We start from the raw sequence: 17,236 nt of genomic DNA, 5'->3' as shown, positions 1-17,236 counted from the left end.
TACACAAATTGCACTGATGATTCTCTGAAGAATCTTTCTTTCAAATGCGTCCACCATTTTGATGTCTTTTGGTACTTGGTTCCAAGTTTCGGCGTTGTGTGTGTGCACTGCTCTTATAAGTGTTTTGTATATGAGTAACTTTGTGGTGCTCGTCAGGAGCCTTGATTATAAGAGTCTTGTTAGAGCAAAATATGCTCTATTGGCTGCTATTAGTCTCTGTTTAATATCATAGGAAGTGTTGTTTGAGTAGATGACTAACGAAGCGAGATACTACAACTGCTCAACTCTCTCTGTGGTATAGTTTTACACTGTTATTGAGGCCAGTTTGTTCTCCTTGCGTGCCTTTCCGGCAGCCGTGTATTTTTGTTTTCTGCTGGTTGATGTATAAACCCATGTTCCTGGTAGACCGATCAAGTGCAATGAATGTCTTTTGCATTGCCTTCGTGGTTCTTTCCACTGAACCTTTATTATCAGCATAAGGGAGTGTCAGCAGTTATTGGTGGAAGGTTGACTTCCAGCTCAAAAGGTTTGCAGCTCTCAGCACATCCTCCACAGTAGCATTAGAAAGGAGGCAGACCAGCGCTTCTCCTTTCCGCACCCCCTTTCGACGTTTAATGTGTCAGATATCATTCTTCCTGCACTTATGCTACTTCATGTCTCGCTCATTGCCATTCTCACTATACCTAATTTTGAAGGGATTCCACATTCAATGAGGGCTTGACATAATTGCTTTCTGTCTACATTAAAAAAATATAAAGAAGTGGTGTGTGCCAGTTCCGAATTCGATCGTCTTCTCTAGGATTTGCCTTAAAGCGTAGACCTGACCCCCAGTTAACAAATGTTTTCCCCAGTAGTTATAACATTCTAATTGATCTCCCTTTTTGTATATGGAACAAATCATCCCTTATTTCTATTGTTGGAGCATTTTCTTCTCTCCCCTCTGTAAAATAGCCAACTTGAGGAAGGTCCGTTCCAATTCACTGCCTCCTCGCTTAAGCAATTCGGTTGCTTCCAGTTCCTTATGACAGCTCTTATTTGTTCTTGGTTTGATGGATCTACAATATCACAGTCATTTCGTCCGGTACCTCTGTTGAGTCTCGTGAATTTACAATTCTGGGGTTGAGGAGTTCGTCAAAATGTGGGCGCCATCGTTCACACATCTCTTACCCATCATTCAAAATTTTTCCCGCTTCATCTTCTATCAGGCTTCTTGTAACACTGAAGGGTTCCCACGTTGCATGTACTTCACTGTGGACTTTCGTTGCCTGAGCATCATTCCTCAGAAGCTAAATTTCCTCAGTTTGCTTACATCTATTCTCTCTTTCTTCTTAGGTGGTTCTTCTTTCCAGTCCTTCGTTTTCCTATACGAACTTCCGTCGTCATTCTTGTCCACTGTGATTTTAGTGTCCTGTTATACGCCTTGCCCTGTCCTTCTGTAACCATTTGGCATTTAGCACGCAACCATGGATATCTCATATGACTTATTTCACTTCATATTATTTCATCTGCTAACTATGTTATTAACCATACTAGATTTATCCAATCATTTTAGATATGTTTATACTGTTAGATCTCCGCTTACCAACAAGTGTTTGAGAATATAGTCTACATTATAATACACGACCTACATCTCTCTTAAGAACGAGGCAAACAACCAATTGAAGTCATGCATTGCCCATACTAACAAAACACCCGGTGCACACTGTATTGCAGGGGAATGTATTGTCGTTAAGTGACTGCTGGACGATACATTATGACTTAGACAGAATTTCTCTTTGGTGTAATAAGTGGAACTGGCTCTATGCGTACGAAAATGTAAGAAATAATGGTTAGTTAAAAAAACAACCTCGTAACATTCGAGTTGAAGACTGGGCAATTAAATGTCTACGCGTGACAATACGAAGCGATGTAAAATGGAATGAGTATGTAAGGTCGCTTGTGCGAGCTATCCTTGAATTCTGCTCGAGTTTTAAAGCCCCCATGAAGACGGATCAAAGGAAGATATCGACGCAAATCACAGGCACGCTGTTGGGTTTGTTACTGGTAGGTTTGATCATCATTAGAGTTTAACAGAAATGGGCGGAAGCCGTGGTGGGAGTATTACATTCACGAAACAATGAGAGAGCTTAGAGGACCATCATTTGCGACTGGCTGCAAAAACATTCTACGGATATTATATTTTTCCGTGGCACAATCTCGGGCAAACATAGCAATACAAAAAGATATAGAACATCAAATAATTGTATTCTTTTTAGGAATATACTGTGGCATGCCTTTGGAGAAAGCGAGATATAGACTACGTGAGTTTAAAACTATAGTTAAATTAGAAAAATCCAGTACACACACACACACACACACACACACACACACACACACACACACACACACACACACACACACTCACACTAAAAAATTTTTTTTATTTTTATTTAGGATAACAGACGCCATTCAGTCAGAAATAAATTAAAATGCTCCCAGTCAACTAGTTCGACGACGATTTTCAAGAGCTTTCTTTGTATGTCAAGTGAATACTAAACCTGGTAATCCCTTTCATTTACTCCCAACTGGGAAACCCGGTGTTCAGTCCCAGCCTATTTAAGCAGCCCGCTCTATTTATTTATTTATGTAACCTGATCAGATTAGGGCCATCAGGCACTCTCTTACATCGGACCAGTATACCACACATGCATAATTTTACACATCATAGTTACGTCAAGACAGTAGTTTATTATGGAATATAGCTTAATATAGTGCCGATATGAATGAAGAGTAATGATTAAGACCTAATAAAGCAAATACTGGCAGTAGTTTTACAACAGGTGCTATAAAAAAGTATGATAAAAGCTATGATAATAATAGTTAAAGAAAAAATGAAATAGTAATGGTAAACATGAGAAAAACTGGCGATAGTAATGAAGATTTGTGCAGATGTACATTAATACATTGGTGTATAAAGTAACTGTTTGCTGGTATAGTGAGTTTTGGGGAAGGGAAATTTAAGGAAGCAGCATCAGTTGCGAAAAAACTGGAAACTGAGGAAGATCCAGTAGGAAAGAAGGAAATAATGGGGTGAAGTGCATTCATGTACAGAGGAAGGCATTACTGTTGCTTAAGTAGATACGTCATTTACTGGTTTTTGAAGCCGGACATGTTGTAAGTTCTCTAATATAACGAGGGAGGTTATTCCAGAGTCGAGTTCCTGCTACTGTAAAGGACTTCTAGAATATGACTGAGCGATGTAGTTGAACAGAGAGGATTTTATTATGATGGGAACGTGTGTTTTTGTCATGTTGATCAGACATGAGCATTAAGGACGAGGAGAGATATGGGGGACAGTGTACATTTATAAGACAGTAGATGAGACAGAGGGTATGGAAACCTCTACGTCTGTCTGCACTTACCCAGGACAGTTTTGCATATGCTGCTGAAATGTGATCAAAAACTCGAACGTCACACAAATATCGGACGCAGGCATTGATGACCAGTTCCAGACGTCGCGAATTTTCCTGAGAGGGACCTTGTAGGATGATATTGCTCTAGTCAATGGTTGGGAGTATAGGCGTTTGTACTATTTTCTTTTTCAGATTGAATGGGAAGAGTATTTCATATTTTTGTATGGCATGAAGGGGTGCTGATGCTTTTTTGCACACTGCAGTTACGTGCTCTGTCCAATTTGGATTTTCATCCATTATCACTTTCAAACTCTTAGCTGAGGGAGAGAAGGTGATATTTGTTCATTTAGGATTAGCGATGGTACGGATTCCCGATGTTTTGGGCTAATAAGCTTGGAATAGAGAATGAAGAGTGCGAAAATAAGAACCGTGATGAACGTGTGTGTACAATCTATATAATTTTTAGAGGAACTTTATGTTGTCCCTAGAAACATGGAATAGTTGTATTACGTATTATTGTAATATATTTCGGCAGCCAAAATCAAAGCTGCACCGACGAAGTGTAAATAAAGAAATTATAAGTCACAGATAACACCAGGATTAATACATTGATGAATGATGTAGAACTAACTTTTGGTTTGAACGCCACCTACTTTCTCTTCCACATTGGTATTGATGTTAATAAACAGCGAATTGTGTTACTAACAAGTCTGTGAACAGTGGACGATAAAATCAAGTTAGCCACAGTCACTGATGAAAGTGAATGAAGTACAAGAAGACACCAAAGATTGATGAGTAGGATAAGCTCTTAATTACGGTTGTTGAGTTAGCAACAGACAAGCAGATGGTGGAAATGCACCTTAAATATGAGATGCAATTGTCTTTTTCCGCAGGAAAACCACGACACATCCCATGACAGAATAAAATTTTTATAAGATCCACATTTGTATATTTGTGTTAAATTTTTTTGTTTTTCCATATTTGGCTAATGATAGGCTATTCTTCCAAATATGTTTCAGTGTTAAACATTTAAACAATTTTTAAGTAAGCCGACAAACAATTATGACTGGTTACGGTGTGTGTATTCATAAATTATCGTCTCAATTTTCTTTTATTTGAACTGAACATGAAGTGAAAAAGTATCCAAAGGCCTTATGTAAATTCTTATGTGATTTATCTAATAACATGCTCCTGTCATTATATATTTACTAAGATGGTATTTGTACTTTCGGAATGAACAGATACCATCTTAGTAACTATATAGTTAAGGCTCACAGCCACTTGACCATCTTCTCCTTCTGTGCGAATGCACAAACAGTGCCCGAACTCTTACGGGAATCGGCAACGCGCCGCGAGTAATGGTATAATGGGCGGGGGCACTACGAATGTAGTGCGGGACAATACGGTGAGAATGTGGGTTTCGCGGGAGGCGTGCCAGAGATAAATCCCTGCAGTCGCGCTATCCTCTGTGTCCGGTGGCTCAGATGGATAGAGCGTGTGCTTTGTAAGCAGGAGATCCCGGCTTCGATTCCCGGTCTGGGCACACATTTTCATCTGTCCTCGTTGACGTATGTCAACGCCTGTAAGCAGCTAAGGGTGTTCATTTCATTGTAACTCCTGTCATTATTTCACATGAGACTAATACTTTGCCGCGCGGGATTAGCCGAGCGCTCTACGGCGCTATAGTAATGGACTGTACGGCTGTCCTCGCGGTGGTTCGAGTCCACCCTCGGGCATGAGTGTGTGTGTGTGTGTGTGTGTGTGTGTGTGTGTGTGTGTGTGTGTGTGTGTGTGTGTGTTTGTCCTTAGGATAATTTAGATTAAGTAGTGTGTAAGCTTAGGGACTGATGACCTTATCAGTTAGTCCCATAAGATTTCACATAAATTTGAACATTTTTTTGTGTGACTAAAACTTACGATCTGTAATTTTTAATCAAAGACTCAAATATGCCTTGTCTGTACGCAGGTGATGCCATCAGATTAAGATGGAAACAGTAAAAGATACACGAGTGCCACCACCTCCATGGATCGACCACAAATTCATAGAATTTGCCATCAGCAATAAAGAAAAGGTGAAAATTACTGTAGAAAACATGAACATTCAACACGCAAATACAGAAGGAATCGGCTATGGAAGCTTGATGTACAGAATTACCGCATTCGCAAAGTATGAAAATAGTGAGACAGCAAGGAAAATATCCATAATCGTGAAAACGGCCCTTGAAACTGGAGCAATGAAGGAGGTGTTTGAAAGCTGTCAGGCATTCAGGATCGAGTCCCAGGCGCTGCACGAGGTGATGCCGCAGATCCACGACAAGCTGGCAGAACTGGAAGGCGACGAGTTCCAGCCGCTGGCAGCACACTGCTACCACTGTGGCCGGAAGCCCTCAGACTTCCTGGTGCTGGAGGACCTGGCAGCAGCTGGGTTCAGGATGGCCGAGGCAGGCCGTCCCCTGGATTACGGGCAGTGTGCGGCTGTGCTGCGGGCATACGCCAGGCTGCACGCCGCTTCAGCGTGCCTGCTCACCAGGCAGCCACATTACAAGAACACTTTCTGCAACAATATGTTTACGAACCAAACCGCCCAGAAGCATTTCAGATCGTTGGCTTCTAACGTAATGTGCGCCCTAGCGAATGAGTTGGAAAAGTGCCCCGGCTACGAGGGGTACTCACAGAAGTATAGGGAGTTTATTGAGCGACGTCTCGATACAGCATACAGAATGTTAGAGGAGAACAAAAAGCAAACAAAGTTACCTGTATTGACCCACGGCGACTGCTGGAAGAACAATATGATGTTTAAGTATCTGGACGGAGAAGTAACAGAAGTCCGACTTCTTGATTTTCAGGTATTAACAATTGTGGTAACTTGCTTAAACAGTACTCTTATATCAAGCAGTTTGTAAATTTATTATGCATTTTCGAGATGCACAGCGGTATTTTACAGTAGATCATTGTTCCTCATAATGCCACTAAAATGTAAAGCTGCAAATTACTATTCCTAGCGATATGAAGCAAACTGTCAGTTATTGTCCGAAGTTTAGCCAGTCTACCAAGAACACAACTAATTGTATCAGGTCACTGCAGACGAGAAGACGACTAAAGTTCATTTTCATCGACATTTCAAGTTCTTTATCCCACTTCTGCGATGTGTTAAACACCAACTGCAACTGTCTACACGGTTCATTTGGAACGCATGTGATGTGGATTTCAACGTAAATGCATCACTATCGGAAAACTATTTTACTGGAAAGTCTGGATCTATCTCTGACACTGTGATCTTGTAAAATTATTTTAACAAGTCTCTAGTATTACTCTGAATGGGAACGCAATGACAGTCACAATTCTTACACCATAGATCGGAGTCCTAATTCCATCTGACTGCTCTCAGTATAACTCCAAAACCTGTTCGTTCAACCGCATTGTATAAAAAAGACTAAATCTCCTGGTAATATTTAGAAACAACTGACAGTAACTTATAACCAGCGAACATTTTCGTTTTCGCTGAAAGAAAACTGCTTCTTTCCACCTTAACAACTGAGTTACTACGTGACAAATTAGTGTTGCTACCGAAGTGCTTAGCAAACTGGAGGTATGAAAGACAATCAGGTCTGCGAGAGGAAATGCTGTGAAGCGTAGACCTCTAGAACCCTACGGGCGATATGTCTCATCTTTCGAAAATCACAGACGTGAAACGGCTATTTGGAAAAAATGCCATTTGTTACATAGGTGTGAAGTGACTGACAACTTTCTATAAATTTTTCATTTTTAGTACGACACAGAAACATGAATCATAACAGTTCCGACCAATCTGTAGTCGTCCTCAAACTGTCAATAGATAAAAACAGGAGATACAAAATATTTATTCATTCCATAAAAGCTACAAACCACTAATGTCAAATACCAAACATATACCTAATGCAGATACTGGAAGTCGTGATGGAACATCTCCATTATGATCTCAACCACACTAAGGACAATAGAAAGTCCATTCGTACAAGGAGAAGATAAGCCACAAACAAACCGTTCTGTGTACACATCTTGCAAAGACGGTACTACAAGTTTAAAGAGCACCACATATTGTATTGCCTCCTGTGTTATTAAGGTTTAGAGTACAACTTGTATATTAGGTATCTTATAGAAGTATTAAAAATAAATTTAATACGATTTTTCACTAGAGATCCATTGTTACTTCCATTTGCTTGCTATAGTAAGATGAATGTAAAAAAAAAGTGGAATGTTATTCTTGGTAAGTAGCAAGTCAACTTAGGTTCTGGATGTCCAATTAAAGTATAGTGAGGGCATTGCTGCTAACACCCCAAGAAAAGCCACCGCCCCCAGCCACACCCTCCACCACACCTTCAGCCATGCTGTGGGCCTTGCTCATCAGCAACAGTTCTGCCTCACTAACAAACATTCTGCCACACCAGTGAAAAAACACACACATTTAGACCTGCTTGTCATAGCCCAGCACTATATTGGGCTCATCACTTCTCCTTGTTAAGTCATCCTTTCTGTACACTTCCGTATTTTATTTGTTGGAAGTACAGTAACCAGAGTTTCCTCTTTCCAGGATGGGCAAGGAGGCATGATATTATCCATGTCAGGTGGAGATGGTAATTGAAAAATGGAAGTGCATATTCTTTGCTTGTCAGAATACGGCCAAGTCCTAACTCCAAAAGCTAGCACATGATGTAATCTAAAAAATGCAGAAAATAGAAGGTTTATTCTGCTACAGAAGTTCAGACTGGCATGATAGGTATCCATCACAAGAAAAATACTGAGTCATGTAGTTCAATATATTGTGAAACATGATGCTGACAGTAAAACATCTCTAAGCAAGTTGGCACACATAAACATTCAAATCAATTCTTCTTTGACACCGAACAAGAAAGTGTTGGAAGCTAAACAACATTGACTAGGTAATATGAGAATGAGTATGAAACATATTCGCCATAAATAATTAAAAACCAATGTTCACTTACAAAATGTTACTAACGAATTATAAACACATACTATTCTGTATAACATCAAAATTGTAAATAAAATCAGCTGTCAGTTTGTAATGATTTTGAGCAGCACGCTACAAAGCTGTGACTTGCTGCTGTCATCATCAACATATGGTAGCACACGTTAATGAGCATAGTTTCATATCTGCAACACACTTGGTGTAAGAAACAACGTGGCCCCAAATTACATACTCTGACATCCCATGTGTTGTATTTTTTATCAAGTATACACAAGTATGCACATACAAACACACACACACACACACACACACACACACACACACACACACATGTACGCACACTCAGGTACACACAACTCTCAGTAGTCAAACATTTGCAGCTAAGGGAAATTTTAACATTTTCAACCTGTGTAGGTTATATTTAAAAAATAAAACAAAGTACTTTCCATATGAGTTTATAAGTGATATATATATCATTTTATTAGGAAAATTTCAAATTTTATAGTGAGATAAACACCCGAAAATGTGAAAAAAACTTCTGTTCTACCTCCCCCTAATGCATAATTTACACTTGATGTTCAAATCATGACCTTGGACTTTCAAATTAAGTGCCACAATCCATGTCTTAATTGTCTGTAACATTTATCAGTATATGTAAAGACACTGGCATTTTAATCTTATTCATAGTTGAGGCTATGTTACTGATCGTTCAGAGAGGAAAGTTTCGTTGCATGACATTTTATAAGTTTTCCAGTTATGATTCACTTAATCAACCACCATTTCAGTGGGGAAGAAAACGTTATATAATACAATCTAATTATTACTGGATAATGTAGATCCTTTTAATTATATTTTAATAAGGAATGTACATGCTATCATGTTCCACCGTTTTACTGTACAGGAGACTGACATTTTCTGACAGTTTAGCACAATAAACCATTCCAAAAATCATGTGTTTTGCAAAGAATATCTTCATAATACAGGAAATACGTAATGTAAACAAAACATAACACAGTCAGATACAACGATGGACAAGCCTCCACAAGTATAATTGCAGATCGCTGACAATGAACAAAAATTTGATCTCTGTAGCAAAATGAAATTGTTTTTGTTAGTATTTATCAAAGTTCATAAATGTTTTGAGTGCAAAATACATATATTATTACTGTCATTTATTAGTAGTTCAGCAGCATTTTAAAACAATACATATAGCTCACATAAGAACACAACTTATCTAACCACATTTTAAGCTGCACTTGTCAGCGAGCTTAGTCCATACTTTGTATCACACTTTAAAGGAACCTGCATTATTTGTATGATTTTTCAACTCACATAACAATATGTTCTATAACGTTACAATACACACATGGTTTCTACTGGTTACCTAATTTACTGGCTGAATGATCATATTGACAATCTTGTGAATGTTGCAGTTCTTATTTCCGTACCTGCTAAAAAAAATTGGAAAGGAATTTCACCTCATGCAATAGACCTTTTTAGTTTTTTTCACTGTACTTGGCAAGAAACCGTACAAAAAATGTGTAACGACGAAAATTTGTCTTTCTTCGGTTAAAAACAATACCGAAATCAACCACACACTACAGTGATGCCCATTTCAAGGTATTAACTTCACCTTGCAGTACAAAACATTTTTCATCTTGTGCTGCTAATGCTAACTTATACTGTCACCCTCTGCAGACTGTGTAATAGTTCAATGAAATAGCAAATGAGCAGTGGTAACCCCATTTGTATAGCACATCAACTAGGGTTCCTATGCTTTCAACTATCCACTTACACAACATATGTGATGAATCCATCGTTTTGGTACAGTTGCTTTGAATATCAATATTTTGAAGAAGGTACTGACATCAGCTGCAATTAGGCATTGAAATTCCTCAATGGCAAAAGTTAAATTTTGACGTAGACTGGAACGTCCCACTTTACACGATTGATATAGTATATCTGTGAGCTTAATTACTATGGTATCTTCAGTGAGGATGGGCAATAGGGTCTGAAAGTCTTACAGGAATTCAGCAAATGCTGTGAGCAAATAAGGTAAATGGACAGGGGCGGTACTGAGAAGTATGCAATAATTTGAGAATTTGAGCCAGATAGAAAGCATGTCCAGGTAGTTGAAACGGATAGGAGACTGCTTAGAGCAAGTGGGAAATCCAGTTTCGAGTCTGAGCCTGGCCCAGATTTTCATCTTTCGCCATTGAACTATTTCAGTGTCCAAATGCAGCTGACGTCAGTAGTAGTACAATAAAGCTCGTTCTGTCACACTTTTGGTATGAAATTGATATCAAATTAACTATGAAAAACTAATTAATTGATCAGTTGACTCCACCTACCTCCTGACGATACAATAGTTTTTTCCCAGCTGGCACATGGATCCCTGAGTGAAATCCCAAACCCTCCAAACCATCTGCCTGTAAAAAAAATAGTAGGAAATCCAAATTTTTACCAAAATTCTAATTTTGGCCATAAATTCAATTAATAACCTCATTGTATTACAGACGACATAATAATAGTGTAGTCTTTATTTATAATTTCAGTTTATATTTTACTGGTGTTGTTCAATGTAGGCGACTGTGTTTCATGATCGGTGAAATATTGACACACTGTTTGGCATCAAAACGAGGTTGGTCGCGTCCCAGAGCGGCTATTTCTTTTCCTTTATGTGATTACGTTCCCGTGTCCCATATGGGCAGGGCGGAGTTGGCAGTGGAACAATCCGCCACTCTTCAGTCAAATGATACATTGAATAAAAAGGTGAAGACGATACTTATAAAAGGCGATATAGGGGGCTATAAGAACATTATAAGGAGAGACATTGGGGGTTAAAACATAGACTTATAAGGAAACACCCGTTTGAGACAGTAAAAAAAGTCCACATAATGATGAAAATCCCAGTTGGCGATGTGTGTGGCTCGTAAAATTTACTGAAATCACATGCAGAAGTTAATAGCCGGCAACTGTATTAAAACACACCACAACAGCTGAACAAGGTGAAGCACACGCAATGAAGAGGAAACACTGCTGGGAGGGATCCACCAAGGTAGAGGAGGCCTCAGAGGAGGGAAAAGAGGGGAGAGAAGGTGGCAGTAGGGGCGGCTCAGCTGGAGAGTGTGTGATGAAAAAAAGGGTGCCAGGGGGCCCACCAAGGGACAGGAGATGGGAGGGATGGGACAGGAAGAGGGAGAGGGAAGGCAAGTCACGAGGGAGTGAAGAAACATGGAAGGGGTGCACTGGAAAACGAGGGGGCATAGGAGAGAGGAGAAAACCACTCAGGGGAAGGGAAGAGGAGGGGTCAGGGAGCCATGGTGGGGGGGGGGGGGAGGGGAAGGTGGGGTCAGAGTTGGTACGATGGGCAGAGAGACTTTCCTTAATTCCGTGCTTTAGATTACATTTAGAAAATATTTTTTTTTAACCTGAAGGATTAAAATAATGTCATGTGACTAGGCCCTCCCATCGGGTAGACCGTTCGCTGGGTGCAAGTCTTTTCGATTTGACGCTACTTCGGTAACTTGCGCGTCGAGGGGGATGAAAGAATGATGATTAGGACAACACCATACCCTGTCCCGGTGAAAATCTCCGACCCAGCTGGGAATCGAACCCAGGCCCTTAGCATTGACATTCTGTCGTGATTACCACTCAGGTACTGGGGGTGGACACCTGCAGGCCTAAGAACAAGTGGGACTATTTTCTCTTGACTTCGATATCTCGCAATATCGCCATCGAAGTCCTTCAGAAGGGGTTCCCCTCAGCATTTACAATCCCGCGCGCTTTCTGATACCAGAACGATATTATTACGCCGAAATTGTTTTACGAGGTACTAAAAACCTATTATTCTCCCGCGCTTTCATCTTTCACTCCCATCTACATCTGGCCACGTCAACCAGTGTGCCTTCCCGAGCGAGATGGCTCAGAGCCTTCTATACCGATCTTTTGACGTATGTCTACTCACTGCCTTCTGCATACTCTCATTTACATTTGATTAATACAGAAAATATATTAATTCACGCAGCCGTATGGGTGGCGTGAATTACTTTGGTTTAAATTTTGGTGAGGCCTTACGTTATTATTATTATTATTGTCATTATTATTATTAATATTACTAATGAAGCCTTTAGATAAAACTGCAAAATAGAGTGGGTATATTGATACAGTACTACATAACGTAATTGCTACGTCACGCTGTGTTCTGTTTACAGAGGTAGTGCAGCATGGCGTGTAATTTCACATGCCAAACACCTGTGCTATGCATTTGCCTATTTCCTCAAAGATGTCACTGTTTCTTTCATTTTACAGTTGCTGACTATCATTTTATAGATCTGATGAGGGCAGAGCATACTTTTCGAACCTTAATCGGATGGGAACAGTGAGTTCCACACAACCCCAGAAAACTATACACTGCACTCGTGTCACAAAGAATCTATTGCTTTTTTTCTCCTTCGGTGCCGAAGGTAATAGGTTATTCATCTTAATATATCGGAAACTGCGCTGCTTTAACATTACAGCATGTTTAAGTGAAGAACTATGTAGAGTGTGTTCATGTTATACAATCATTTCTCTCTTTCCAGCACGTCGTTGGTATGGGTTCCAAGCACTACAACAATACAACAGGAGTGGTAGCACAAGTATTTTACATAAAATGTGTCAAACTCTCTCTGTCTGGAGCTCTATCATGCATAAACAATACGTTTCTTCTCCTTCTGAACCGTCGGTTATATCACCACAATGCTCTTAAATGAATCAGGCTCGTATCTACTATACACCAGTAAGGAGTGCTAACCTCTTCGGCGTGCATGCATCCAGAAATATCGTATGTAATGGGATGGATGACGTGAGTAACATTGATAAGGAACAGTCTTTGTAGAACGGTGGCTACAATATTGGAACGAGGAAACCGGTCTATATCAGTAACGGAAGTAGATTGTGCCAGTTTGGAACATGTGTTATGCTCTTTGGGAAAGAAAAATTTATTACGTGGATTACAGCTCATTCTGTTCGTTCACGAGACGTTGAATGTAATGTGTATAGTGCCCTCCTACTTCTGGTCAGTTTCAAATTAAATCGGGGACAGTGGTGCATGGAGTACTTGTTAAGGACAGAGGAATAGTTACAAGATGTACAGAGAGATCATGTAGAGCTTTGCTCAAGATCCACGAATGCGATAATACTTTGTGACTCCAATTCGCATAGACAGAGATGGCCAATCGTAATAAAATCTTACCGAATTTAGGAAGTGTTTTGGCTAAGGGACATAATTTTTGCAGATCATCTCTGCTGATGGCTATTTGCTGCACTAAGAAGCAGTATGTTTTTATGTGATGTAATCACTGTAAAAAAATGTATCACATTGCTTACAAAAAAACAACACAAGGACCCTGTATTGTGTTGATGATCTGTGGGATACGGACTTCCTCAAGTATAGGCTTCAGAACTTTACACAGGTCTGTGAAAGCGACTTCGATAAGACGCCACCTGATTGAGTGGGACAATACGTGCACATTTAATGGGATCACCACATATGCTTGAAGTCAACACCCAGACGGTATTTGTTTTTGGTGTGCCAGGAGAGAGAGACGCGTTAAATCTTGTCGAGCTCTCTGTCTGGAGACATTAGCGAAGTTTTTATAGTTACTAGTGTTACTCTGTTGTATTTTATAAAAATAACGAGGAGTGAGAGAGACAGAGAGAGCAAAAGAGAGAGAGAGGGACACTGTGCTGTCAACGAAGACTTTGACACCATTACACTGTCGTATTTCTAGCGTAGTAATCACAGGAATACGGTGAAAGAGATTAGGACATGTACAGTGGGATATTTATAGACAGTCATTCGATAAGTGTTATGTGTAGAACAGTATGTATTATGCTCCTGTATTTCTCTGTGTAGCCCATGTATACTATGAATGGTGCTGAATTTCCTCGTGTACGTCAATGTGCATTTTTTCTCATTGTGACAACTCTCTGGTTACTCAGTGACAGGTTCAGGACTTAGACAGCCTTCCAATCAATGGAACAGCGCTTTCAGAATGTGATAGGATTTCGAAATAATTAGCAGGGATCAGTACCTTGACGGGGGCATCTCTTACTCGTCGAAATCAGGTGGATTCAAATGCTGTATATGGACAACTGGAGGATTCGTGAGAATAAGCGGTACTCTGACAAAAGGGGAGTTGTGAGCTTTATACCGTTTCTTCTATGTATTGTGGGCAAACGCATTCCTTACGTCTCGCAAAGTGACTGCAATGAGAAAATTAGGCAGTAATACGAGGGTTCTACAGAGAGACCATCAACAGCAGATGTGCCATCCTCTTTTTCTCGTTGAATAAGAGACAACCTTCTCGCACGAGTTTAGTGTACCTGTAAATGGATAGAGTCACATCTTAGTAGGCAGACTAAATTTACATCTACGTCTATACGTATACCTTGCAAGCCATCGTACGGTGCGTGGCGGAGGGTATCCTGTACCACCGCATTTATTATCTTTCCTAGTCCACTGGCAAATAGAGCAAGGGAGGAAAAGACCATCCATACGCTTCCTAGTGAGTGCTAATTCCTCGTATCTTATCTTCATGGCCAATCTTGAAATCTATGTTGGCGACAGTAGAATCCTTCTGCAGTCGGTTCTCAATAATAGTCCTTGAAAAGAACGTCACATACACTCCAGAGATTCCCATCTGAGTTCTCGAAACAGCCGGCCACTAATTTGGCCAGAGCCAATAGAAACGCTTCTACATGGCTATGTTCTGAGGGAAACGCAGGTTTGCAGACTCATGCATGTTTGGGATGTGGCATTCAGGAAACAGGTATTTTGTTATTAATGGCTGGATCAGTCTTTCAGTGATATTTCGAAAACGTCTCAGAACGTTTCGGTTTGCAGGAGGGATGAGGGGAAGCGTATTCTTCGACATCCTGGTATTTACTCCAGCATCTTTTAAGCGCCCAATGCTTGTGAGAAGGACAGAACAACTTTTGTGAGTCTGGAATTATTAACAGCTGACCGGCACTTCGAGCAGTGGTTTGTTGGAGGGAACGGTACAACCTTAGGCTGCGTAGAAGGTTCACGACCCGTTTGCGGTGATGGGTCCGTAAGTGTCATGGGGAGGGGGGGGGGGGGCGGGTCTGGAGAAGAGAGTGAAACGTGTCCTACTGCCCCCCATTGACCGACAGGTCTCAGCAACATTAGTTTGGGAGGAGTACACCAGAATTCTAAGTGCAACCGACAGAAAAAAATGTAATTAGTGTTGCATATCTTCAACTACTTGATCATGCTTACCAACCATTTTGTTATCAGAAGAGGTGGCTACCTAGCCTGCACGAATCCTCTGGAGACGTCATGGAGTCATCTGTGATAGTTACCTGGCAGCAGAGGGGTCTCATGAACAGTTTCATTAATCAGTCAGTCAGTGTGATTCCAGCGACGTGCCGCCGTGTGGGTGGAAGCGAGGGCTAGAGTACCGCAGACATGATCCCAGAATTGGTGTGGTAATCAGGCGTACACCATACATACTCTGAGCTCGGTGTGGGGCAGGGGTGGGGTGGGTGAACGGCTGTGGCCTGTTGTGGGATTGTCAACCACTGAGGGCTATGGCGGGACGAAGCCTCATACATACATACCATTATCCCTGCTAGTGTAGTCAATTGACATGGTGACTGCCATTTAGAGTAATAGTAGTCATTATATCAACTGACCATCACCGTCCGGAGTGGCCGAGCGGTTCTAAGCGCTTCAGTCTGGAGCCGTGCGACCGCTACGGTCGCAGTTTCGAATCCTGCCTCGGACATGGATGTGTGTGTGATGTCCTTAGGTTAGTTGGTTTAAGTAGTTCTAAGTTGTAGAAGAGTGATGACCTCAGCTGTTAAGTGCCATAGTGCTCAGCGCCATTTGAACCATTTTTGAACGGACCATCATTCCCCCAATAGTACACAACATGTGTTTGTGACCTTTTTTGTGAATCATTACTACTCTGACTGACTGATGTGCCCACTCCCTCAAAAAATCTCCTTTTCCAACCTCTTCCTGTTGTTGTTATTGTAACCCACCTCGACCTCAATTATGTTCTGGATTTATTCCAGACTTCTAACTCAGTCAACACAATTGGTAATACAATGTCATAATCTACGAAAAATGACCGAAAATAGAAGTTAACAAAAACTCACATCTCAAATAAAAAACGCCTACCCAATAAATTACTATAAATTAATAACACCTACGATCGCTGTAAACATAGAGTACTACGAAAATACAGCAACCATTGATATACGCACAGCCATATAATGTATATATTATAACAGTGCATATACTTTTAGACATAAAGACTGGAAAATTACTCAAGTCACACCAATATCCAAAAAGAGAAGTAGGAGTAATCCACTGAATTACAGGCCTATATCACTAACGTCGATTTGCAGTAGGGTTTTGGAACATACACTGTATTCGAATATTATGTAGTACCTCGAGAAAACGATTTATTGACACATAGTCAGCATGGTTTCAGAAAATATCGCTCTTGTGAAACACAACTAGCTCTTTATACTTATGAAGTAATAAATGCTATCGACAGAGGATGTCAAATTGATTCCATATTTTTAAATTTCCAGAAGGCTTACGACGCCGTTCCTCACAAGCGTCTTCTAACCAAACTGCGTGTCTACGGAATATCGCCTCAGTAGTGCGATTGAAATAGTGATTTCCTGTCAGAAAGGCCACAGTTCGTAGTAATAGACGGAAAGTTATGGAGTAAAACAGAAGTAATATCCGGAGTTCCCCAAGTGTTATAGGCCCTCTATTGCTCCTGATCCATAATAACTACATAGGAGACAATCTGAGTAGTCTTCTTAGATTGTTTGGAGATGATGCTATCATTTA

At 40.5% G+C, this 17,236-nt stretch overlaps 1 protein-coding gene across 1 annotated transcript in view; it reads left to right on the top strand.

Moving 5' to 3' along the window:
• The window catches only part of LOC126335813 (uncharacterized), a 101,891-nt gene that overhangs the window by 77,260 nt on the left and 7,395 nt on the right, over nucleotides 1–17,236 (top strand). Inside the window, exon 2 of the mRNA XM_049999278.1 lies at nucleotides 5,359–6,238. Coding sequence (XP_049855235.1) covers nucleotides 5,378–6,238 — 861 coding nt within the window. The 5' untranslated portion in view covers nucleotides 5,359–5,377. The remainder of the gene's footprint in view (nucleotides 1–5,358; nucleotides 6,239–17,236) is intronic.

Source organism: Schistocerca gregaria, chromosome 2 (genome assembly GCF_023897955.1).
Source record: "Schistocerca gregaria isolate iqSchGreg1 chromosome 2, iqSchGreg1.2, whole genome shotgun sequence".
NCBI classification, from domain to species: Eukaryota; Metazoa; Arthropoda; class Insecta; order Orthoptera; family Acrididae; genus Schistocerca; species Schistocerca gregaria.
Note: the sequence above shows the minus strand (reverse complement) of the source record. Positions and strands in the feature narration are given on the sequence as shown.